The following is a 22,327-nucleotide window of genomic DNA, read 5'->3' as shown; positions in this document are numbered from 1 at the left end:
CCACTTAGACAGGGCTAGAGCTCACCACCTTGGGAAGTGAGATTAGGAGAGAGAAAGAGAAAGGGATCTCAAGTAGGCAGAGCCCACACAGTTCATTGTAATTGTTTTAATTGTCTGGCTTCTCTCAGGACTGGGAGCTCAGTGAGGGTTGTGACCAGTTAACTGGTACAAAGAAGGCGCTCTATACCTATTCACTAACTAAATGAATAAGGACTTTCCAGCTGTGTTTCCAAGTTTTCAGATGGGAAAACTAAGGCCAAGGGAGGGAGTAGGACAGGGTCAACCTCACACAGCTGAGTCTGAGGTGAAACTGGAAGCAACAATCATCTTGGCACCTCTCCTGGTCTAGAAGGGGCTCAGAACTAGGAACAACAAGGGGCCGGCACCTCAGGCTTGATTGTGGCTGCTGCCAGGCTATGCCAACCTCTGCCAGAGACCAGCTGTGAGGGTGTGGGCAAAGACAGGGACAGTAGAGGCCAGTGCAGGGGATGAAGGCAGGGCCAGGTGAGCTCTTGGCTTGATTCACAAGGCGTGTGTGTGTGTGTGTGTGTGTGTGTGTGTGTGTGTGTGTCAGTGGAGCTAGGAACAGTCGGTGCCTTCCAGAGGAGCCCTGTTCCCTCCACCGAACCTTCAGAAGCTGCTGTGTCCCAGCCCCAGTAAGTAGAGCACATAAATAAGGAATAAATACATGACAGTGGGAGAGGCAAAATGCTGGAAAGCACACCCCAGCCCAGCTGGGTCTCTACTACCAGGATCCCTGCTCCTTGAGTCTGTGTGAAAGCCAGGACCTCAGGCTCAGGCATTCACCCCAGAAGAAGGGAGATCCCCACCAGGACCCAGTGAGAGGTAGACAGCATGAAAGCTGAAGGAGCACCAAGGGGCCAGGTGGGGGAGGAAAAGACTGGAGTATGCAGACACCCAAAGCCATCTCATGCAAGAACAAGTTTCTACTCCCAAACCACCCCCCCATCCCCATCCATTCTCAGCTTCCCTCCTGCCCCCAGGCTTTTCCTCTGCTCAAAAGGCAGCTGGAGACAGGAGGGCAGATTTAGTTTGCCTGACATGCTGCTGTTGGCCTTCAGGGTCCAAGGAGGCTAGCAAGGGACACAAACTCTCTGCTGTTGCCTCTCCTCCCTCCTGAAATGCTTCTGCCCTCCTCATTCCCCAAGAAACGTGCAGGCTGTGGAAGCACAGAGCAGCCAGCTTCATGTTCTGGGGGCTGATCTGGAGCCCTCTTTCCAGGGCCTCTGCCTGTAGCCCTCAACCAGTATCAGTCATCAGGCAGCAGGCGGCCCAGCTCTGCCTCATCCAGCCGATTGGTGGTCATGATGTGCTCCAGCTGCTGCCGGTAGCGTGCTAAGTCCTGCATGAAGTGGGGCACCCGGGTGTTGTCCAGCACCCCATGGGGCCGAAGGTGATCTACATCCTCATAGGACACCTGCAGGAAGAAAGCTGGGCCTCAGGAGTAGGCAGGGTGCCCTGGCTTTCAGGCAGCTGATCCCAGCTCTCTTGCAATGGCCCATAGCCCTTTGCTCCTGGAACTCCTCCCTTTCCCCTCCTGATCCACTCCCAATGTTATGTACCCTGAGGCTCAGTCCTGGGTGTTTGCTCTTTCTCTCAACACCTTCTTTTATCATCTATGTCCTACAATCCCACTCCTGTCTCCAGTCCAGCTTCCCCCCTCACCTCCAAACCTGGGTATCCAACTGCCTTCTGAACACCTCCCCCGGGATATCCCTCAGGTACCTCAGACTCCCCATATCCAACATTACTGGGTGCCGCTTATGCCATCCCCACCCTCCTCACAGTCCCCTAGGTCACATTCCAGGTGGGGGCTTAGAATCTGTCACCCTCCCACTCAGAGTGGCCACTGAGTTAAAAAGATCCAGTCTCTGAAGATCTCTCCAGCTTGCCGCTTCCTCTCCAACTGCATGGCCACTGCTGGGTTTTGCCAGACCACCATCAATTCTGCAAAAGTGATTGGAAAGGCCTCCTCCTTTTCCCCCTGCACTCCCTTCCCTAGGCCTCTCCTCCCATATGACAGCGGGAGCCTTCTAAAGCAAACCACCTGTGCCACTCTTCTGCTCAAAGCTCCTAGGATTCCCCATTGCTTTGGATGAAATTCGACTTCCTCAGCCTGGCACAAATACCCAGGGCCAAGGACTTGTTCCCTGGCCATTTCTCCAGCCTCCTTCCCCAGGCCTTCCTGACTGCTCCCTTGGCCTGGAATGCTCACCTCCTTTGAAGTGCAGTGTCTACACACACACACCTGTGGGCTGGCTCAAGCACCTGTATTGGCTGCCAGACTGTCATTTCACCTCCTGTGCTCACCTCCACCCACGCTCCCCCCCATCAGAAAGGCCTGGCACCCAGTCCTCAGTTGAGTTCCAATCAGAGGCTCAGGGAATACTGCAGTGAGGGGGAGAGCTGGCTGGGTCCTCTGAAGGCCCGTGGTCCCTCACCTTGCCCAGCGAGGTCAGCAGCGGGAAATCGATGGTCTGGCGATGCCGCAGAATGCGCACGATGCCATCTAGGTACACCTGATCCTTGCTGAAGCAGCCTGTGGACACAGGAGGGCCGTGAGCCCTAGGCCCAAAGGCCCACCTGCACCCCCCCCGCACCCCTGCCACAGATCAGGACACTCCCCACCGCACAGGCGCCCACCGGGCAGCGAGGTGTCAGTTTGGCCGCGCTTGGCGCGCACGCAGTACTCCCAGCGCACGTTGGCGTCCTGCACGTAGCGCGCCAAGTCCTGGAACAGCTGGCGGAAGGACATGTGCGCGGCGCGGTGGATGGTGTAGTAGAGCAACGCGGCGCGCCACAGGAAGGGCTGCTTGCGGAACAGCACACTGTGCAGGCTGGCCAGGCCCTCCTCGGTGGGGTTCGCTGGCCGCAGCCCATACTGCAGCCGGCCCTCGGCGCTGTGCCATGGCTGCCGCGCGTTGTTCACGCCCCGCAGGTAGTGGGTACCTGTGGGGTGGGCGATGGAGAGGCTGCGCTGGGCCGCGCATCCAAGGGACCCTCCTGCCCGGCCTGGGTCCTGGTCTGCCCAGCTGGACCTCTAGCCGGCGACTCACATATCCTTATGCCTCTAAACTCAGGCTCTTACACAAGTCCCCTCCACCCCAAACTCATACTCACCCAACCCCAGGCAGCATGAAGACTCTCCTCAGGTGAACTCACACCCAAGGATCCAGAGTCTCACATAAATGAACCCTCCCTCACCCGTCCAGGGCTACACACACACACACAAACTCTCCCAAACTCACACTGCCCCCCAAGCCCCCAGAGAGGTGCAGGAACTCACACACTACCCCAGCCCCACATCCTGCATGCCCATATCATGCTGATGTCCCCAGCAAAAACCACCTTTTGCCCAGAGCGACAGGATTCTTGATGAGGAGGGACAGACAGAAAAGAATAGTAATTAGTGTCCCATGCTTGCTTTTCCAGCCTGGCCCTATCCCCTCCTAAACCCAGCTCTGTGTGTCTTCAGCTAATTCCATTCCCAGGATCTGAACTTCCACCCACCGGGGAGAGCCTGCATGTTGGCTGGGCTTGTGGGACCCTTAGGGCTCTCCCTCTGGCCTGTCTGGGCCTCAGCACTCTTGCCCCACTGTCAAAGGAAATCATAGAGGAAGTAGAGGGAGGAAAAGATACCCAGAAGGAACAAGAAATGAGGGTGAGCCCTCATTTCTTGTTCCTCATGAGTGTGCTGGCATGTTCTGGCCTACCTCTGTGAGCCAGAGGAAGGAGGTAGATGCTCATGAAGGGAAGGGGCCCATCCTCCAGAAGGAAGGGGAAGAAAGAGAGGGGGTGGGGTTACTGGAGACCCTTACTGCCCCCCCTTGTCCCAGCCCCCTCTCACCCCTACCCGCCCACCCGCCTACCCCCACCCTGACCTATCTCGTGCCGCAGCATGCCCTCCAACCAATACTGGCGGGCTCCAGTCAGGTTGATGGCCAATGTTGGTCGGCTGTTCTCCACCATCATCACTGCCTGGGACAGCAGGTCCTCACTCAGCTGCACCACAACCTGCAGGCGGCAGAGCCCTGAGCCATGGCCACCAGCCCAGGGGCCAGTGTGCAGGTGGACCCACTGATGCCACAAGGCAGTCAGGCTGGACACTTGGCCACAACACCTACCCTTCCCCACCTCTGCTTGGAGCCAGCTCCCACCTTACCGGGGCAGGGGCAGGGACAGGGCTTGCCCGAGGTCGCTAGCTCCATCAGTGTAGAGGTGGGCCTGGCATTGCCCACTCCGCAGCCTGGTTTGGAGCATGTGGAAAAGGGGCCTCGCAGGCAGGGCGAACTCACCTCCCCAGCGCAGCCCTCCTTCTGCATGTATTTGCGCACAATGGACCAGATCTGGCACTTGGTCAGCAGCTGGCCCCCAGTCGCAGCCTCAAAGTGTTCATAGGTACCAAACTTCTCCAGGACAGCCTCAATGATGCCAACTGCCTGCACAAAGGGCCACAGTGGCAGGTCAGGCCAGGCCTCTCAGGTGGTAGGGCCAGGGTGAGGTGGGCAGTCTGGACTGACCTGATGGAGGAACTGTCCAGAGGCCTCACAGTACTTCTCCAGCACAGCCGTAGGCATGGGCTCCTGGTACTCGAACTGTGGGTTGTAGGTGTAATGGGACTGGAAGAACTTGTCCCGCTCACGGTCCATGTTGGTTGGCCGCAGAGCCACCAACATGCAGGGACTCTTGCTCGCACCACGGCCTGCATCCTTTCGAGTCTTAGCAATGTGAGGCAGGGAGGCCGCAGGCCGCAGGGTGCCCCCACCTGGGTCCCGTCCCCGTCCAGGTGGCGCCCGACCCTGGGTGCTGCCCCCCCGCCGGCCAATACTGTTTACGGTGTAGGTGCTCTCACTGCGACGCATGTGGCCACGGTGGCCCAAGTGCAGCTCTGAGAAGGGCTGCAGCTCAGGCCGGGGCCGCAGGGCTGAGGGGACTGAGAGAGCCAGGGGCAAGGCCAGGGACCGAGGCCAGGGGTACAGTGCTGTCCCATCTCGGTCTGAGGGCCTCAGCCTATGGCCCAAGGATGAGGGACTGGATGGCGGGCTGGGGGGTGCCTGCTCATACACCTGAGCCCCTGAGTCCAGCACCATTCTGTCCTGGTGGTCACATCCAGCTGGGTCACTCCAACTCCCCACACGGTCGACTTCTGGAGACACAGAAAGGCATGTGGAGGCCAGCATGAGTGCGTGTGGCCTGAGGACCAGCAGGCTCCATCCACACTGCCCTTGCTGGGCCTTTGGTGGGCCCAGGACCTGACGCCAGGTTCTAACCTGCCCCCTCACCTCCACCCTAGTGTCCATCCCCTCCAGCAGGCTCACCCAAGCAAGCTGGACTGGGGGAAAGCAAGAGGAAGAGTCTCATACACCCAGCTAGATGGTGGTTACTCAAATCCCCTTAGACTGTGAGCTTCTGAGAGCAAGGCCTAAGCCCCTACTCATGATCCTAATCCCTGTGCTCAGCGCCCACCCAGACTGGGAGTTTGGTACAGTGTAGCCTCAGCTGCCAGGATGACAGGTGAGGGGGTCTCACTACCTTCTACCTGCCTTCTACCTATGGCATTTTCTCAGTCTCACCCCGCCCCTCCCACCTGGCTCCATCCACTTCCTCCAGCCCATTGGGATTGGGCCTCAGTCAGTTTGAATGCCTGCAGGCCCCTGGTTTATGCTAGTCCTCCACCTGGAATGCTCTCTCTCCTCTGGGCCATCTGCTCAAATCCAAATTAGAATCAGCTTCCCGTGAGCAGAGGAAAACTTCAGCAAATCCAAGCCAATCCCTGGTCTGTCCCCTAGAGGCATCTTCCTAGTGGTCATCCAAGGCCAGTGTTGGGACACTCACCCCTGACTCTGTACCAGGGCTCAGTCCAACCCAGTCTCTCCCCAGAGACTGACTGAAGGCTCCAGCCTCCAAACTCTCCTGCCTGCTCAGGGACATAACTCCAGCATTTCTCTTCTTTCCTACATCTCCTGCACCATCAATCTCTTCCTCTCTACTGGATTCTTCCCATCAGTATAAACACATGTTGTTATTTCTCCATCTTAAAAAACAAAACAAAACCCTCACTTGACCCCACACTCTTTCCAGCTCCACTGCATCTCCCTCCAGCGGTTTCCTAGGGCAACACAACACCTCAAGTCGTCTATACTCAGTCTCCAATCCCTTCTTTCCTGTTCTCTCTTCAATTTCACAACAAGTGGGGGCTTTTGTCCCCCACTCTCTATCAAAACTGATCTGACCAAGGTCACCAATGATCTTCATATTGATCAGCAGAATTTGACAAAGTTAATGACTTCATCTTGGCTTGGCCATGTTCTCCACTTGGTTCCCAAATACACTGGAACATGGTTCTCCCACCTCACTGGCTGTTTGTTCTTGGTCTTACTTGCTGGTAATCCCTATCTTTCTGACCTCTTGACACTGTAATGTCCAGAACTTGGAAAATTCTCTCCTCTTCTCCGTTTATGCTCACTCCCTAGGTGATCTCATCCACTCTCATGGTTTTAAATATGTCAGCCCAAACTTCTTCCATAAACTTCAGACTAGTGTTGCCAGTTCTCAATTCAACATCTTTACTTGAATGTCTAACAGGTATCTCAAACTGAACATGTCCCCCGTCTGAAGTGCTTTCCCCTCATATAACTGAAGGGGTCACTCTCACTTTCCTCAGATTTCTGTACAAATATCTTGTTAGAAAAGCCTCCCTAACACACCCTCTATAAAATAAACCTACTCTAGACACTCTCCACCACAACCTCCCCTTCTCCACAGTATTGTCCGATGATGCAGTTATCACCATCTGAAGTACAAGTGAGCATTATCTGTCTTCTCCTTTTAAGTGTTCACAACTGTGTCCCCAGAGCAGTTGCTCAATAAAGGAATGAAATCAAGAGCCCTTGTCCTTCTCAGAACTGGAATCATACCTTCCCTGCACTTTGCTTCCCCATCTAGTTCTGATCCCCTCCCGCTCCTCCCGGCACTCTGCCTAGTGACAAGCTGCTGGAAAAGATTTCAGGCCTCTGGCTTCCCTCCCCTCAACTAACTATACACGTTTCTGGATTCCTCACTGGTCTCCGGGCCTCTGCTTGTACTAATCCCCTTCATCTCCACTTCTTTCATTTGACCTACCTCTTTGCAATTACCAGAATACGCCTGTTTCTTTCATGTCTCAGGTCCTTCTGCCAAGAATGCCCTCCCAATGTCTCCCCGTGGCAAACTCCTTAACCATTCTTCAGGACTTGGTTTAGGCCTCACTTCCTCCCGGAAGCCTTCCCAGCGTCTTAGAGGTTCCCAGTGCCCAGGCGGCTTCTTTACCGTCCTAGACTGTCACTGTTGGAGCCTAGGTCCGTGTCCCCCCGTCATCCCCTGAACTCCGTGAGGGCAGGGACGGGTCTGATTCACCTCCATGACCAAAGTACCCAGCACTAGATGCAGAATGAATGAAAGATGGTTGTGGGAGGAGCCCAGGCTGAAGGCGGAGTCTGGTGATAAATGAGAGGGTGTGGCCTGCGCCAATAAGAAACTCCGGGAGAGGATAACGTGGAAGAGGAGCCAATGGGGACTGGGAGATCGAGGAGGGGCGTGACCTCCAGCCAATAAGAGGCGGGGGATGGGGCAAAGGGCGTGCCCAATGGGGGGCGGGGCCAGAGGACAATGGAGCGGGGTTCCCTGGTAGGTGAGGAGGGGTCGCGTCGAACGCCTTCTCGGCCTCTCGGGGGTGGGGGGATTCCGTCCGCGTGCCGCGCCCCCACCTGTTCAATCCTCTTCTCGCTGCCGCCGTTCCCGCTCCGCAACACCGGCCGCCGGCTGCCCAGCCCTGGGGAGCCGACACTGGTGACGCACGCAGTCGGGCGCGCGCACGCTCAGACGAAGGCGCGCGGTTTCACGTCAATCTCCGGGGCCTCAAGCGCCCGAGGACATGGCTGGGGGTGGGGCCAGGCAGAGCCGGAGGGGTCCGCCATCGGGTCACGCCCCTGGGTGGGGTGTTGTCTTAAGCCCGCCCCCTCCGCCTACGTAGTTGGACTCAGCAGTCGCGCGGGAGACCCGAGCTTGCTGCCGGTGCACGGACACGTGGGGATGTAGTCCGCATACAGCGGTGGAAGCCCGGGTGCTTGGGAAAGCAGCCCATATACAGGTCTGATGCCGGGATAGGTGGGGCGCAGACGTATTTCAGAACTGGAGCCAGGATACCTTAGGTATGTCACTGCACTTGGAACCCCTGACCTTCGCGGGGACTTTTATTTCTATCCCCCCTTCTCCAACGCACACAATTCAGGCGTACGGGGACCGTGGCTTTATTCTGCGGGCAGCCGGGGGTCAGGCACAGGACCCCGAGGGGAGGCAGGAGGACAGCGGGGGTGCAGGTGCTGGCACGAGGCTGAAGAGTGCGCGTCCACCCGCTGGGGGCGAGGGCTGCGGGCCGGCCTGCAGAGAGCTGAGTGCGGCCAGGCGCTGCTCTCGGGACACGTCCCCGCGCAGGTCCAAGAGGGCGGAGACGTGATCCTCGCTATGGAGTACAGGTGTGTCAGCCCCGCCCAGCCCCCCCTGGGTCCCTCCTCCATTCCCGGCCCGTCTTCGCACCTCACGTCGGGAAATTGTTGCCGCAAGCCTGCCACCTCGAGACCAAGCAGCGTGGGGTCGCGGAGGTTTACCAGCTCCCTCAAGGCGAGCAGCACTGGCGCGCACTGAACGCTCTCCTCCAGGCCCTGAACACGTCGGTGTTGGTCTCTCTCCAGCCCTCGGCCCCTACCCAACCACTGAGACTCCCGCCCATCTGCTCACCCAGATTCTCACCAAACCGAGGAAAAGCTCCCGAAGCTGGGCGGCATCGTGCCGCAGGCGCTCGGCCGCCTGGGTCCGCTCGTCAGCACCGCGGCACACTAGGCGGCCTTGCATCAACGCACGTAGGTACTGCAGCACCACGGTACGCTCCGCCTCGGCCAGCAGCAGCTGCGGGGAGCACGATCAAATGGTTCCAGGACGCTTTTTCCATGGGCGTTTTCCCCCCTTCCCAGCCTTCCCCTCCAAACGCACCTGGACCGCAGGATCCCGCACGTGTCGGAAGTCCTGGCAGAAGCTCGCGGTCCGCTCGCACACGTCATCCAGCAGCTCTGGGCTCGACAGCCACCGGCGAGAGGGCAGAGCAGCGAATAGGGGCTGGAGCGGAGGGCAGAGACGCGGCTGGAGGGACGATTCAGATCCGGCATTCCCCGCAGAGACCCCCATGCATACGCTATATCTCCTTTTCCCACCCCCATCTCCGTCTGAAGCCTCACCTGTAGCTCCGCCAGCAGCGCCTCCAACACCAGGAGGCAGATCCTCCTCTGCAACTCGTCCAGCGCTGCCTCCACCGGAGCCAAGGCCCCTGGAGCCACCCAGTCGGGCTGCAGGACGGACACGGAGGAGCTGGACCGACCAAAAGTACGGCTTCAGGACCAAGGCCAAGGCCCGAGAGGCCCTCCGTTGTCTAGCCACTTGGGCGCCACCTAGTGGCGCAAGTGTGTTCCGTGAGGGGGCAAGAAGGGCGGCTCCCTGCACTTCTGAAAGTCTGGGCCACAGATTGAGGATGGGAGTGGTGGGCTCAGCGAGCTAGAAGGGACACAGGCCAGCTGGACCTGCCTCTAATTCGCGGTGTGACCTTGAGCAAGTCATGTCTTTCAGTTTCTGTTTCGGTAAGGGGAGAGAGTTAATCCCAGTCAGGAGGGAGTCAAAATCATCATTAATTTGTTTGTCCTCTCTGCCCCCACCCCAAAGAACATAAGACCCAAGAGGAGGGGAATGTTTTTGTTTTGTTCACAGCTGTAACGCCAGACATTACCTGGCACAGAGTAGGGCCTTGATAAATATTTGTTGAATGAATGAATAATTGACACTATGTGCCAGGTACTGTGGTAAGTACATTTTATCTGTTATCTCATGTGATTCTCAGAATGTCCATTATTACCCATATACTACTGATGACGAAAGCAAGATTCAGAAAGATTAGGTAACTGGCCCAAGGTCACACAGCTAGTAATTAGTAGAACTAGGATAGGAACCCCAGGGCTATGTGAGTCCAAAATTCCTAAAGGCCTAGTGTGAGCTGGGTCCATACCTAATAGGTGTTCAGTCAGGGGTTAGTGAAGGTGGGGTTCTGTGGGGGCCTCCTGGTACCTGAGTGCTGATTGGTGGTTGAGGGTGGCCAGTAGGTAGGGCACGTAATGAGGGGCCGTTGCTTCCCCCCTGAGGTGGTCTCGGGAGAATCGGATCAGAGCATCACTAAAGCTGCAAAGGGCAGAGGTGGCTCCTGTATCTGCTGTCATTCTGGTGCAACCCCAGTCCTTGGTACTCTGGCCCCACCTCCAAGATACCCAAGGCTCTGTTTTGAAGGAGCCCTTTTCCACAGGTGTGTCTTATCACTCAGAGCCCCTTAGTGCTGCCCCAGGATCAGGGCCAGGGGTTGGGAGTGGGTCAGTGCCTTGGCAGACCTCCTCAGGAATGCGCTCAGTTCTGACAGTGCCATGCCATGCACCCGCCGCTGCAGTGACTCACTGACCATTCTGGTCACGCGAATGTTCTCTTCCAGGATCTACAGGCAGGGATGGGCAGCCATCATCAGAGTCCTAGTCCTGCCCTCCTTCCCTTTCCCTATGAGAGCTGCCCCCCTGCCTTGCCACTTTTCACCCACCTGCAGCACGATGGCTGGCATTGGTGAGTGGTAGAAGCCAGATGGGTCTGTGTCAGGCTCCTGCTCTCGGCCCCACTCAGCTACATCCCCGTCCAGTGCCTTCTGCAGCCACTGGGCCACACTTGCCTGGGGGAAAGGGGCAAGGTGCAGCAGTATGTAGCAGGGCACTGACACTGCTAGAGACAGGTGGACATGCGACTCCACAGATACAGGCCCACAGCTGGTGGCAGAGCTGCTCTGAACCCAGGCCCCAACTACTCACCTGGACTTTGGCCACAAATATTGTCTCCAACTGCTCGATGTTCTCCAGGGTCAGGAGAGGCTCCAGATCAGACACGTCAGCCTCGGGCCCCAATTCCAGGCTCCCCATCATTTCTGGCCTGGACATGGGTAGCCCAGTGTTACATTGAGCCTCCAGCCTTTGATGCACCCACTTCCCATTGCCCCAGGGACACTGACCCCAGGTACACATGCAGTGCCCAATGCAGCAAGGTGAAGGCGTCGGCAGCTTCCAGCTGAGGCCCTTCCAGAAGTTGCTGCAGGCAGCGGCGCAGGCCACTGTGCAGGGTGTGGGCCCACAGCCGGACCACGTTGTAGTGTGGTGGGCAGCAGGGTGCTACCAGTGCCTCAGCCGCGGCCAGCTCTGCTGGTAGAGCCACCCGCAGAGCCTCCAGCCACTCTGCTAGTGCCCCTGGCCCAGGCTGCAGAGGTGTCCCAAAGTGGATCCGCTCCAAGCCCTCCTGTAGTGCCCGCAGACAGCGCTGCCGCCAGTCTCGGGCGGCCTGCTCCAGGGAGGTTGTGCGCCCAGCGTCCACTTCGGCCACACGCATAGCAGCCACCAGCAGGGCTGGGTCCTCCCGTGCCAGCCGCCCTGCAGCCCCTGCAGCCGCCTCCACAGCCTGGCCCAGAGCCTCAGCCAGAGGGCCCAGCCCCTCGAACACTGGCAACTCCAGGCCCCCGAGAGGTGCCCACGTCTCCTCTTGCAGCTGCTCCAGTTCCCAAAGGCTCACATATGCCTCCAAGAGTCGCTGGGCATCAATCAGGGTCTGTGTGTGGGCCAATGCAGCAGGCACTAAGCGGGGAGAAGAGGCAGCCCTGGGTCTCAGCCTTCCCACCTGTGCAGCGGGTATAGCAGTAGATGCTGAGGCCCTGGGGCTGGGGTGATGTGTAAAATATTTAATAATCAGTACAGTAGAGCATTGGTCAATCTGAAAGGACCCAGGGAAGGGCCTATGTGGTGGGCCAAGGGTAAACCCTTGAGCTGATGGAACATGAGGAAGTCAGGGGTCTTGGAGGGAAGGCAGGGAGGAACTTGGGGGGCCATGCCAGTGGCTACTCATCCACCCCGTTAGGGAAATATTTTAGTAAATTAACAGCCAGGTTGGCCAGAGCCACTTGGTGTCAGTCCTGACTCAGACATCCCATGCTTGGGAACCCCAGAATGAACTAATATGTACCCTTGCTTCATATGCCATTTGAAGCCTGAGTTACTCTCTGGGAGGTCGCCCACGTGTCCGTCCACGCAATCTCCCACTGGCGCCCCAGCCCCTTGATCAGTGATGGTGTTTGTCGACCACCTGTCAGAGGACTGCGGCCTAGGGCCCTACACACTGACCAGCTCGCAGCCGGGGCAGCAGATGAGACATGGCCTGCAGTTGCTTGTGTTGCACAACCTGCTCCCGCAGGGGTTCTAGGGTCTGTGCAGCCTCAGCCATACCCTGGAGCAACACATGAGCCTGGCCCAGGGCTTCGCGGGCTCCCTGCACGGCCTCAAGGGCCCAGGCCAGCTGCCGCACACCGGTCTTCACGCCCTCCAGGTACGACTGCACCACCGACTGTGGGAGGGAGACAGCCAGTGAGGCCTGGCCAGTCCTGCAGCCCGCCCTCAGCACTCCTGCCTCCTGCCTGATGCCCACCTTGATGCGTGCTTCCAGGGAACAGGTACGCTGCACCTCGCGGCTACGGTACTGGCCGAGCCTGGCCAGCTGCTCTGGCCGGTAGAAGATACCCGAGGCCCACTTGAGTGCTGCACCCCGGGCCAGCTGCTCCGCCCTCTCCTGCTCCGGCCACTCAGGCCCTGGGCAGGAAGAGCCTGGGCAGCCGCGTCAGTTGGGCAGGGCCTCCAGGAAGTGGCTGCCAAATCTGCTCCCCTTCCTACCCCTCGGCCTGTCCCCCAGGGCAGTCCACTCCTCTCCCTGTCCTCCCTATAGAGCTCCAGCCAGGGAGGACCAACCCCACCATCCCCATCTTTCTTGCCACCATCCCTCCCTCAGCCCACCCAGAAGGGCTCATACCAGAGGGAAGTGCGGGCTGCATTTTGTCCCTGGCTGCTGAGTCCATGGCTGGAGGAGCCGGAGCGGAGGTAGGAGTGGGGGCGAAGGTCCAGGTTAGAGCACGTAGAGTGGGAGCTCCTCTGAGCTGCAGGCTTCGTCTAGGCCCCGCTGAGAAGGAGGAGGAAGGTTCTTGCCCAGCCCCCTCAGGAAATGAGAGGGAGGTGGGTGTGATGGGAAGGAACCTGAGACACCTTTGCCTGCCGGGTTTCTCAGTTTTGCCCCTCAGATGCAAGTGAAACAGGGTAGGCATGGGCCTCCACTGGACACCGCTCCTGCTCTGAGTTGCAGAGGACAGTCTGATATGGAACTCACCAGGCTTGGCCAGGCGTCCAGTTCTCCCTCCTCCACAGATAGCCTTGGCCTTGAGGATGGCCCTCTCCCCTGGCCCTCTTGGCAGAGCTGGGTACTCCCACCACTGGCTCATGAGACCCACACCTCAGCATGCAGCAAGAGACTTCCTCTCCCCAAGGAAGCCTCTGTCCCACCTCTCTGCCCAGGAGCTCCCTCCTCCCTCCAAGGTCCCGCCCTCTCCAAGGCCACATGCAGAAAGGAAGGAAGCTGAGTCTCTGGTACTTTATTCCCAACAGGAAAGAGCATCTGCACTGTGGGACAGAGTGGGGAGGGCTGGGCGCCACTTCCTTGGGGGGAGGGGGGTGTACTCCCTGTGAACATTGAGACTTGAGCAGCCTATGCAGGATCTGTTGTGCTCAGGACACAGACATGAACTAGATGGCCCCAACCTGGGTGGAGAGCGAGGTGTGCAAATATGGGTCCAGACCACATCACAGTGTGACAACTGTGTTGATGGGCCCTTCAGAGGTGGGTGTGCCTCTGCAGAGGAGCAAGAGACCACAGGCTCTTGTGAAGACGGTGTGTGGTAGGTGATGGCGGAGACGGGTGGAAGGGCTATGAAAGCTGTGTTTGTCTTGGGGGTTAAAGGGAGCCATGGAAGGGGCTACTAGGTAGTCATAATGTAGTGGACACCGGCTACTACCCGAATCCACCCTTCAGGACAAAGATACTTGTTCCCCCAGCTGCCAGAAATGTAGGCTGCTGAGGTCTCACAGCTGAGTCTCTCAGTCAATGTTAGGGTATAAAAGCCAGGTACCCTTGCCTTGGAAGGCCTTGGAAGAGTCACCCCAGTTTCAGAGCTCTGAGTAGGATGGGCCAAGGTATCTGTTTTAAAGATTAAAAAAAAAAATAAATTTACTTATTTTATTTATTTTTATTTTTGGCTTCGTTGGGTCTTCGTTGCTGTGCGCGGGCTTTCTCTGGTTGCGGCGAACAGGGGCTACTTTTCGTTGCGGTGCGCAGGCTTCTCATTGCGATGGCTTCTCTTGTTGCAGAGCACGGGCTCTAGGTGCACGGCCTTCAGTAGTTGTGGCTCACGGGCTCTAGAGCGCAGGCTCAGTAGTTGTGATGCACGGGCTTAGTTGCTCCGCGACATGTGGGATCTTCCCGGGTCAGGGCTCGGACCTGTGTCCCCTGCATTGGCAGGCAGATTCTTAACCACTGTGCCACCAGGGAAGCCCTAAAGATTTTTTTGATGTGGACCATTTTTAAAGTCTCTATTGAATTTGTTACAATATTGCTTCTGTTTTACATTTTGGTATTTTGGCCGTGAGGCATGTGGGATCTTAGCTCCCTGACCAGGGATCAAACCCACACCCCCTGCATTGGAAGGCGAAGTCTTAACCACTGGACGGCCAGGGAAGTCTCTGAGGCCTCTATTTTAACTGCATCGCAGTTTAATTCTCCTCTCTGCCCAATTCTGCCTGTCTTACTCCCTTACAAGTGTGGCTTCTCAGTAAAATTCTTGCAGGCACATCCCTGTTTCCCAAAAAACTTGACCTAAAGTAAACAATCATAAATAATGACAATGTTAAAAATAACAAAATGATACTAGCAAACACACAGTCCTCCCACATGCCAGGAACAGCTCTAAGCGCTTTACATATATTTACACATAGGTAAACATGTTTGCACTGGTTGAAAAGTGGTTATAATCCCATGGCCTTTGAGTACTGCAGTGTGGAGACAAGAGAAAGATGAGGCTGGGATCAGGGAAAGAGAGTGGGGATGGAGACAAGTGGACAAGCTAGATGTAGTTAGTGCTTGCTGTTTGGCAGGAAGTGAAGGACAGGAATAGGATGGGTGATCCCAAGACAGTGGGGCAGCCTTTAGGAGCAGGTTTGGGGAAACACATTGGGTTCATCGGGCAGCACAGTCTCCTCTCCTGAGATGAGGGTTGGGGTAGAGTTAGTGGAGTTGGGGCAGGTTGGCCAGCCCGTAAGGTTCCAGTGGCTCCTCCTTCCCTGCTACCGGAGCTGCCCAAAGACTTCCTCCACATCCTTCCTCAACAACGCTGGTCTCCGGGGATCCTGGGGTTATTTTCGTCCTCTTCGGCGGTTGGACAATTGTTGATGGTCCCCGAAGTTTTTCGGCCGTGTTCGCAGAGATGAATTGTGCTGGATTCCCTGGGAGGGCGCGGAGCGGAAGCGGAACCAGCGATGCTGGCGCCGGCGGCCTGGAGGCCAGGAACGGAAGCGGAAGTGGCGGCGGCGCCGGCCTGGCCTGGCCTGGCTGAGGGGAGGTGGCGGGAGGGCGCTATGGCGGAGGCCGGGCCGCAGGCGCCGCCGCCCCCGGGCACACCAAGCCGGCACGAGAAGAGTTTGGGACTTCTCACTACCAAGTTCGTGTCGCTTCTGCAGGAGGCAAAGGACGGCGTGCTTGACCTCAAGCTGGTGAGGCCCGGGCTAAGGGGCGACAGGGGGGATGGTGGACCAGGCCTGGGCCGGTAGCGGGAACCCCCGGGGCGGCCCAGCTGAGCCTTCAGAGCAGGCCGCCATCCATGTGCTTTCTCACAGGAGGGAGGCCGGGAGCTGTTTCATTCATTCGGCCGAGGCCATTGGGCGTCAGCTATGTGCCAGGCTTGGGGCTGCAGGTGTTGGTCCTCGTGGCCCTCCCCGGCAGGTGTGGGGAGAAGAGCATCAGAACATCAGCTCAGGCTGCGCCAGGCCTCTTCCCGCCCCACAGTCCCGAGCTGCTGTAGTGCCTGGGAGGAGGGTTGGAATCAAGGCCACCCCCTTTTCAGACTACTCCAGACCAAGTCTCACCTGAGAGTGGGGCTGAGCATTCCCCACTCTCTTCTGCCTGCCAGGCAGCTGACACCCTAGCTGTTCGCCAGAAGCGGCGGATTTATGACATTACTAACGTGCTGGAAGGTATCGGGCTGATCGAGAAAAAATCCAAGAATAGCATCCAGTGGAAGTGAGTGGGGGCACTAGGGAGGGCAACGGGATCTCCTACCCAGAAGCGTCAGGGGTGTGGGGTGGAGGGTGCAAGAGAGAGTGGGGGCCGTGGGACCCAGAGTTCCTGGCAGCCCCTCTCAGCTCCACTCCCCGGGCTCAGGGGCGTGGGGCCTGGCTGCAATACCCGGGAGATCGCGGACAAGCTGATTGAGCTCAAGGCAGAGATCGAGGAGCTGCAGCAGCGAGAGCAAGAACTAGACCAGCACAAGGTGTGGGTGCAGCAGAGCATCCGGAACGTCACAGAGGACGTGCAGAACAGCTGATATCCTCCTGGCAGTCCCTGCTCCAGGGGAGTGGGCGAGGGGCCCTCTAGTCCAGCTGGGTTTGCTTGTGGTCCCCTAGTCCCTATCCCTCTTGGGAGGGTGGTCCTGCAGCTCCTGGTTCCAGGAGGTTCCAGCCTCAGGTTCCCTCCTCAGAGCCTCTCGCCCACCAGTCTTGGACTGTGATCCCTCCCCATGTAGACCCCAGGCCTCAGGACTTTTTTTGAGAGCATATATGTCAGACCTCTGCTGGAGAGCTGGGTCTTCTCTGTGGTCAGCCATCTGTCGCCACGGGCAGGGCATCAGCCGTTCTCCTTAACCCCCACACCTTGGCCTACGTGACTCATGAGGACATCTGCAGATGCTTTGCTGGTGAGCAGAGCCTGGGTAGGGGGAGACGGGGGTGGGGATGGGTTGAGCCACAGCCCTGAGCAGTGGACTGGACTTAGTGCCCAAGAGATTTCTGTCTCTTAAGAGGGTTCCTGGGGCCTGCCCAAAGAAGAACCAGACAGGGTAAGTCCTGGGTTTGAGGGTCACTGGGACCCTATGGAGGCTAACCGTACTGAGAGGGTGCAAGAATCCTGGACTGGGTCCCTGGGTCAACCCCTACCTGCATCGTCCCCTAGGTTTGGCTTCTTACGTGTGACAGAAGCATACAAGGGAGAATGTGTTTTTGCATGTTCACGTATGCTTGTATGCAGGGGGCAATGGTGCCCACTTCCAACCTACAGTTAGTTTAGTTGCCTTGTAGGTACAGGAACTGTTTCTTGTTCATCTTGCATTTCCCAGCCTGGTTCTGGGGAAGGGATGTTGGCCTTGGCTAGAACGTCTGCGCTTGGGGAGCAGCCCCGTCAATCAAGTGAGATGCCCGTGGCCAGCAATCTTTTGCTCCGTGTGTCTGAACCCAGATTTTCTGGTTACTGACTCCTGGGCTCTTAGGAGGAGAAAAGCTTTAGTTCTCTGTCCCAGCCTACTGTCCAGCCCCTCAGAGACCATGATCTCCTTCCTTACTCTAAGGGATAGGCACCCCACTCTCAGTTCAGATTGAGCCCGTGGGCCTTGATCCATTCTCCTTGTCATCCTAGGAGACACCCTCCTTGCCATCCGGGCCCCATCGGGCACCAGCCTGGAGGTGCCCATCCCAGAGGTGGGTGCTCAGCCCAGCCATGCGGGGTTGGTTGAGGGCGGGTGCTGGCTGTGGAGCCCGATAAGTCCCGGGTGGGGCAGGTAGGGGGAGGCCTGGGGTTTGAGGTTATCTAGGAGAACGGGCAGCCTAGGGTGGGAGAGGACACTGGCCCTTGCCCAGGGTCAGGCAGGAGCTGAGCCTGCTTCCAATTCCACCTGTCCTCCACCCCGCATCCTCACCGGTAGGGCCTCAATGGGCAGAAGAAGTACCAGATTCACCTGAAGAGCGTAAGTGGCCCCATCGAGGTGCTGCTGGTGAACAAGGAGGCATGGAGCTCACCACCTGTGGCGGTGCCTGTGCCGCCACCTGAAGATCTGCTCCAGAGCCCACCTGCTGTCTCTACCTCTCCGCCTCTGCCCAAGCCTGCTCTGGCCCCGCCCCAGGATGCCTCACGCCCAAGCAGTCCCCAGGTGACCACCCCCAACCCTGTTCCCGGCAGCACCGAAGCCCAAGGGGTGGCCGGTCCAGCCGCTGAGCTCACAGGTGAGGCACAATGGCCATGTGGTGATGGGGTGATTTCTGGGGCCCAAGAGGCAGTACGTCTGTGTGATGGAATGCCGTACTCAGAGTGGAAGGGACCCTGTGGGGTTCTTTCTCCTGCTCCCCCATCCCGCAGGCCTCTCCTTGCTAGTCCAGCGAATGGCCCTTGTTAACAGGGAAGTTCTGACTGTGTGAAGGGGAATTAGTGGTGGCAGTTTTCCCCCAGATCCGCCAGTGTCACACTTGCCCTGGCAACCCCTCTTGAAGTGTGGTCACAGCGGCCATGTCCGTGAGTCTCCCTCCTGCAGGCTTCATGCTCTTGTCTCCTTCAGTGACTAATTTTCATGTTACCTTTTTGGGAGTGATGGGCAGTGCCTAACTTTCCTTGGGCCTAGGAACAGGGGCGCTGATCATCCTGGCTGTGGCTTCTAGCACGGCCAGCTTCAATACCCTGCTTCCTGTCCCCAAGTGACTGGGTTTGGGGGATGTGGTTGCAGTGAGTGCTGGCCCTGGAACCGATAACAAGGACGGTGGTGAGCTCAGCTCTCTCCCGCTGGGCCTGACAGCACTGGACACCCGGCCGCTGCAGTCCTCTGCCCTGTTGGACAGCAGCAGCAGCAGCAGCAGCAATAGCAGTTCATCCGGACCCAACCCTTCTACCTCCTTTGAGCCCATCAAGGCAGACCCCACAGGTGGTGAGTACTTGTCCCCTTGGCAGCAGTGAGAACCCAGCCTCAGACAGTCCCAGGTCAGAAACAGAACTGGGCTTGGAACCTAACTATCCTATCTCCTCAGCCAAAGCTGCCCAGCCCCCTGCCATCAACCAGAGCTCTGCCAGCCAAGGTGAGGAGCCTGGCCTCTGGCTTGGCGCTGGTGCCCCTTTGCCCCTTTCCTGGGCTGACACAGAACTCCCTGGCCCTCCCTCAAGCCCTGCCTGCCACCCTTTGGAGCCCGGTCTCAGGAAGGTGTGAGCGCTCTCTTGGGGAACGGGCTGTGGTATGGCCCTCAGGCTCCAAAGGTGGGCAGTATGTTCTTAGGAGAGGTGGTGTCATCTGCCTGGTGTCTCCTCTCCATCTTGTGACTTGAGTGTTTGCTTTTTCCAGGACTTACTCTCCTCGGCCCTCAAGCACTGCTAAGTCTCTCCTCGTTAAATGACACTTCATCGCCTGTGTCTCTCTCTCTCTTCTTCCCTATGTCCTCTGTGTTTGGACTCCTTGTAAAAGTCATCTCCATTCTACTCCATATCCTGGTCCCCTAGTCAGCCTTCAGGTTGCGGCAGTCAGGACCCCAAACCCCCACCCCATGCTACACCAGTGCTACTCTTGATACGTTGCCCAGCTCTGACAGCCAGCTCCAGCAGGTTTCTAGGCTGATCTGCTCTGGTGCTCTCTTGCTCTGTGTTGATGCTCTTTTTTCTCCTTTGGCATTAATGATGTCAGCTCTTGGCTCTTCTCCCTTAATTGGCTGCTTCTTCTGACCTCTCCCTGGCATTCCTTTAAATCTGGCTTCCCAGATCTCTGGCACATTCCACACCTGTGGAGGGCCCCAGTTCTGGGTAGATGAATCCCAGCCTCCATCTTGCCTAGGCCTTTTGCCTGAACTTTACCTCTTGTGTCCACGTGCCTTCCTCTGCACATCCAGTGGGCACTTCATTCCCATGTGTCCTCAACTGAAACTTGGATTTCTACCTCTGTGCATACCCGACCACTGGCCCTAGTCACCCAGGCCTGACACCTGGGTGTCAACTCCAGCTCTATCTCCTTCTCCCTCCTTCTGCTCCCCACCCCACATCAGCTAAGTGAGTTCTCTTGCAGACATCCCCCATGGATGGCCTCGTGTATCCTAACACTCAGGATCACTGCCAGCCACCTCTATCCTAAGTTCTTCAGCATCTTCTTTACCCCGACTGACAAGAATCTGTCTGAAACACAGCCTGACTGGCATTTTTCTGTTTACAAAAGTACCTTTAACAGCTCCCTAAGGTCTGCTGGATAAAATCAGAGCCCCTAAAGCTGGCATATGAAATCCCTTGTGATCTAGCTCCAGCACTCCTTTCCTCTGTTTCCCATGTGTGTCCTCCTGGTTAGACCTTTGTAGCAGTGTCATCACCCTGTAGCACTATCCCCTATTTAAGAGTGCCTCCTCCTCTGCCAGGTGACCTGGCCTGGGCTGTGGTCTCTGAGCCTGGCACCAGGTAGGTGCTTAGCAAGGGCAGGGATGGACAGGACATCCTCTGTCAGACAGGGCATCCTGCATCAGACAGAGTGTCCTCCATCAGACAGGGTATGTACTCTGAGCCCAGAAATGGAGAGGGTGTGCTGCCCTTCTCCCGAACCACTGAGTTAGAAGGGCTGTACCGATTACCTACAGTGGTCCTTTGGCACCGAGGAATTCAGGTCTGGTAGGGGAGACTTACAGACAGTGCTGGCTTGGTCTGGTGCAGGGCCGACATCTCAGCTGTATGGAGCCCCTGGGTGGGTGATATAGGATCTGGGGAAGTGGGGGCTAGAGTGGGACCAGGCTGGACCTCTGTGCCCTTGAGCATGGCTTTCTTGTCTTTCAGTTCTGGAGCTCCCCAAAGAGCTGTCAGAAATCTTTGATCCCACTCGAGGTAGGGCTGTGTTCTTCCCTGGGGCTGGGGTGAGGGGCACAGCTCATTGGGTGTTAGGGCCGTTTTCTTGCCCTTCTGAGGACCTTATGGTTGTGCTCGGTACCTGGGCAAAGGGTAAAGTTTCTGATGGGTGGCTGGGTGGTCCCCTTCATGTGCTTTGGTGGGTGGAGATGCGGGAGCCAGAATGTAACTGAGCTCTCCCTCCATCCCCAGAGTGCATGAGCTCAGAGCTCTTGGAGGAGCTGATGTCCTCAGAAGGTAGGTGGCCCAGGCAGGTGGGGGGTGAGTGTGTGTGGGCAGGGTTTGGGTGGCTGCTGGGTGGGGTCTTGGCCCTGGGGCCTCAGCCTGTTGCTCTCTGCAGTGTTTGCACCCCTCCTCCGCCTTTCTCCACCCCCTGGAGACCACGATTACATCTACAACCTGGATGAGAGTGAAGGTGTCTGTGACCTCTTTGATGTGCCTGTTCTCAACCTCTGACTGACAGGGGCATGCCCTTTGTGGCTGGGACACAGACTGTCTAACCTGGGGGCTGCCTGGGGACCTCCCCCCACCCCACCCCTGCACAGCTTGAGAGCCGTAGACTCCTGGCTTCCCCAGCCTTCCCTCACTGCACAGTTCTGGCCACAAGTCCCACTCCTGCACCAACACCTGTTCTGTGCTGGGAGAGCAGGGAAAAGGGGCTTAGCCCTCTCCACTGTGGAGCCAAAGTGTTTGCCGCTCCTTTTTGGGGGCCTTCCCCTACCTGGTAGCCTCCCCCGGCCCTCCCAGAGTTCAGTTTCAGCTGCCACCCAGTGGCACAGATCCAAGGACCCTCCGTCACCCTCCTAGGGCAGCGTGTCCAGCCCCACTGCCCTGTACCTGCCAGCCCCTCCCCCTCCAGGAGGAAGCATGGAGTGGGGCTGGGCACTTGCCAGCACCTAGCCTAGCCTCCTTCACTTCTCCCCACGCGGATCACACAGCTCCTTCTGTACCGCTCGTGTGCCCCCTTTCTGCTGGACCCTTGGCCCTGAGAACCTGTTGGGGCAGGCAGGTTGCTAACAGGAGTAATGGAGATCTCTAGCTAGGAATCTGGGCGGGAGAGTCCCTGAGGATTGGCCCGGCCTCCCTCTGCCCCGCAGTCCCCCTCTTGTTTATTCATTTATCCTCATTTAGAGCCATTTGCAGAGATTTAGAAAGATTTGCAGTAACGAATGGATTCCTATATAAAGATTATTTTTATACTTTTTGCAACAAAAGGAAATTGTAATATTTGTACAGTGTCCAAGTGAATAAAGACCATGCCTAAGGCTGTCTTTGATCTGGTTCTTTCAGGGACCCTCCCTGGGACTGTGCTGGATTGGTGGTGGGAACGGGCGGGTCAACTTTCTGGAAAAGGTGTGGCGGTGCTGACAGCCCGCCCTCCCCACCCCCACCTGCCGCACCTTGGGGCGGGGCGGGGCCGCCTCTGCGGGGGCGGGGCGGGGCG

At 57.6% G+C, this 22,327-nt stretch overlaps 3 protein-coding genes across 11 annotated transcripts; 1 reads left to right on the top strand and 2 right to left on the bottom strand.

Moving 5' to 3' along the window:
- Positions 1-85: 85 nt before the first annotated feature.
- MATCAP1 (microtubule associated tyrosine carboxypeptidase 1) lies at positions 86-7,983 on the bottom strand. 5 transcript variants are annotated; one of them, XM_057534516.1, is made up of 7 exons: positions 7,767-7,983; positions 4,542-5,167; positions 4,317-4,460; positions 3,903-4,035; positions 2,650-2,970; positions 2,463-2,560; positions 86-1,438 (listed from the first exon to the last, which is right to left on the bottom strand). In XM_057534516.1, the coding sequence occupies exons 2-7, from the start codon at positions 5,109-5,111 to the stop codon at positions 1,271-1,273; spliced, it is 1,434 nt and encodes a 477-aa protein (XP_057390499.1). In that variant the 5' UTR covers positions 5,112-5,167; positions 7,767-7,983; the 3' UTR covers positions 86-1,270. The 5 variants fall into 5 exon arrangements, with proteins under 5 accessions (XP_057390499.1, XP_007198157.2, XP_057390500.1 ...); XM_007198095.2 differs by having other exon boundaries at positions 2,665-2,970; XM_057534517.1 differs by lacking the exon at positions 7,767-7,983 and adding an exon at positions 7,144-7,563.
- A 321-nt stretch (positions 7,984-8,304) lies between these two features.
- Positions 8,305-13,491, bottom strand: EXOC3L1 (exocyst complex component 3 like 1). Of its 4 annotated transcripts, none has more exons than XM_057534512.1 (14): positions 13,327-13,491; positions 12,976-13,122; positions 12,598-12,773; positions 12,297-12,516; positions 11,141-11,753; positions 10,944-11,061; positions 10,682-10,807; positions 10,482-10,582; positions 10,168-10,278; positions 9,291-9,420; positions 9,049-9,171; positions 8,797-8,964; positions 8,596-8,720; positions 8,305-8,521 (listed from the first exon to the last, which is right to left on the bottom strand). In XM_057534512.1, exons 1-14 carry the CDS (start codon positions 13,436-13,438, stop codon positions 8,332-8,334), a joined length of 2,460 nt encoding a protein of 819 aa, XP_057390495.1. In that variant the 5' UTR covers positions 13,439-13,491; the 3' UTR covers positions 8,305-8,331. The 4 variants fall into 4 exon arrangements, with proteins under 4 accessions (XP_057390495.1, XP_057390497.1, XP_057390494.1 ...); XM_057534514.1 differs by having other exon boundaries at positions 8,809-8,964; positions 12,598-12,758; XM_057534511.1 differs by having other exon boundaries at positions 8,305-8,720.
- A 2,082-nt stretch (positions 13,492-15,573) lies between these two features.
- On the top strand, positions 15,574-22,154 carry E2F4 (E2F transcription factor 4). Of its 2 annotated transcripts, XM_007198097.2 has the most exons (11): positions 15,574-15,758; positions 16,175-16,284; positions 16,426-16,587; positions 16,914-16,957; positions 17,671-17,732; positions 17,957-18,254; positions 18,749-18,946; positions 19,047-19,094; positions 20,815-20,862; positions 21,076-21,120; positions 21,224-22,154. In XM_007198097.2, the coding sequence occupies exons 1-11, from the start codon at positions 15,624-15,626 to the stop codon at positions 21,337-21,339; spliced, it is 1,266 nt and encodes a 421-aa protein (XP_007198159.1). In that variant the 5' UTR covers positions 15,574-15,623; the 3' UTR covers positions 21,340-22,154. The 2 variants fall into 2 exon arrangements, with proteins under 2 accessions (XP_007198159.1, XP_007198160.1); XM_007198098.2 differs by lacking the exon at positions 19,047-19,094.
- Positions 22,155-22,327: the final 173 nt, after the last annotated feature.

Source organism: Balaenoptera acutorostrata, chromosome 19 (genome assembly GCF_949987535.1).
Source record: "Balaenoptera acutorostrata chromosome 19, mBalAcu1.1, whole genome shotgun sequence".
Classification (NCBI taxonomy): domain Eukaryota; kingdom Metazoa; phylum Chordata; class Mammalia; order Artiodactyla; family Balaenopteridae; genus Balaenoptera; species Balaenoptera acutorostrata.
This window is presented reverse-complemented; position numbering and strand designations above follow the sequence as displayed.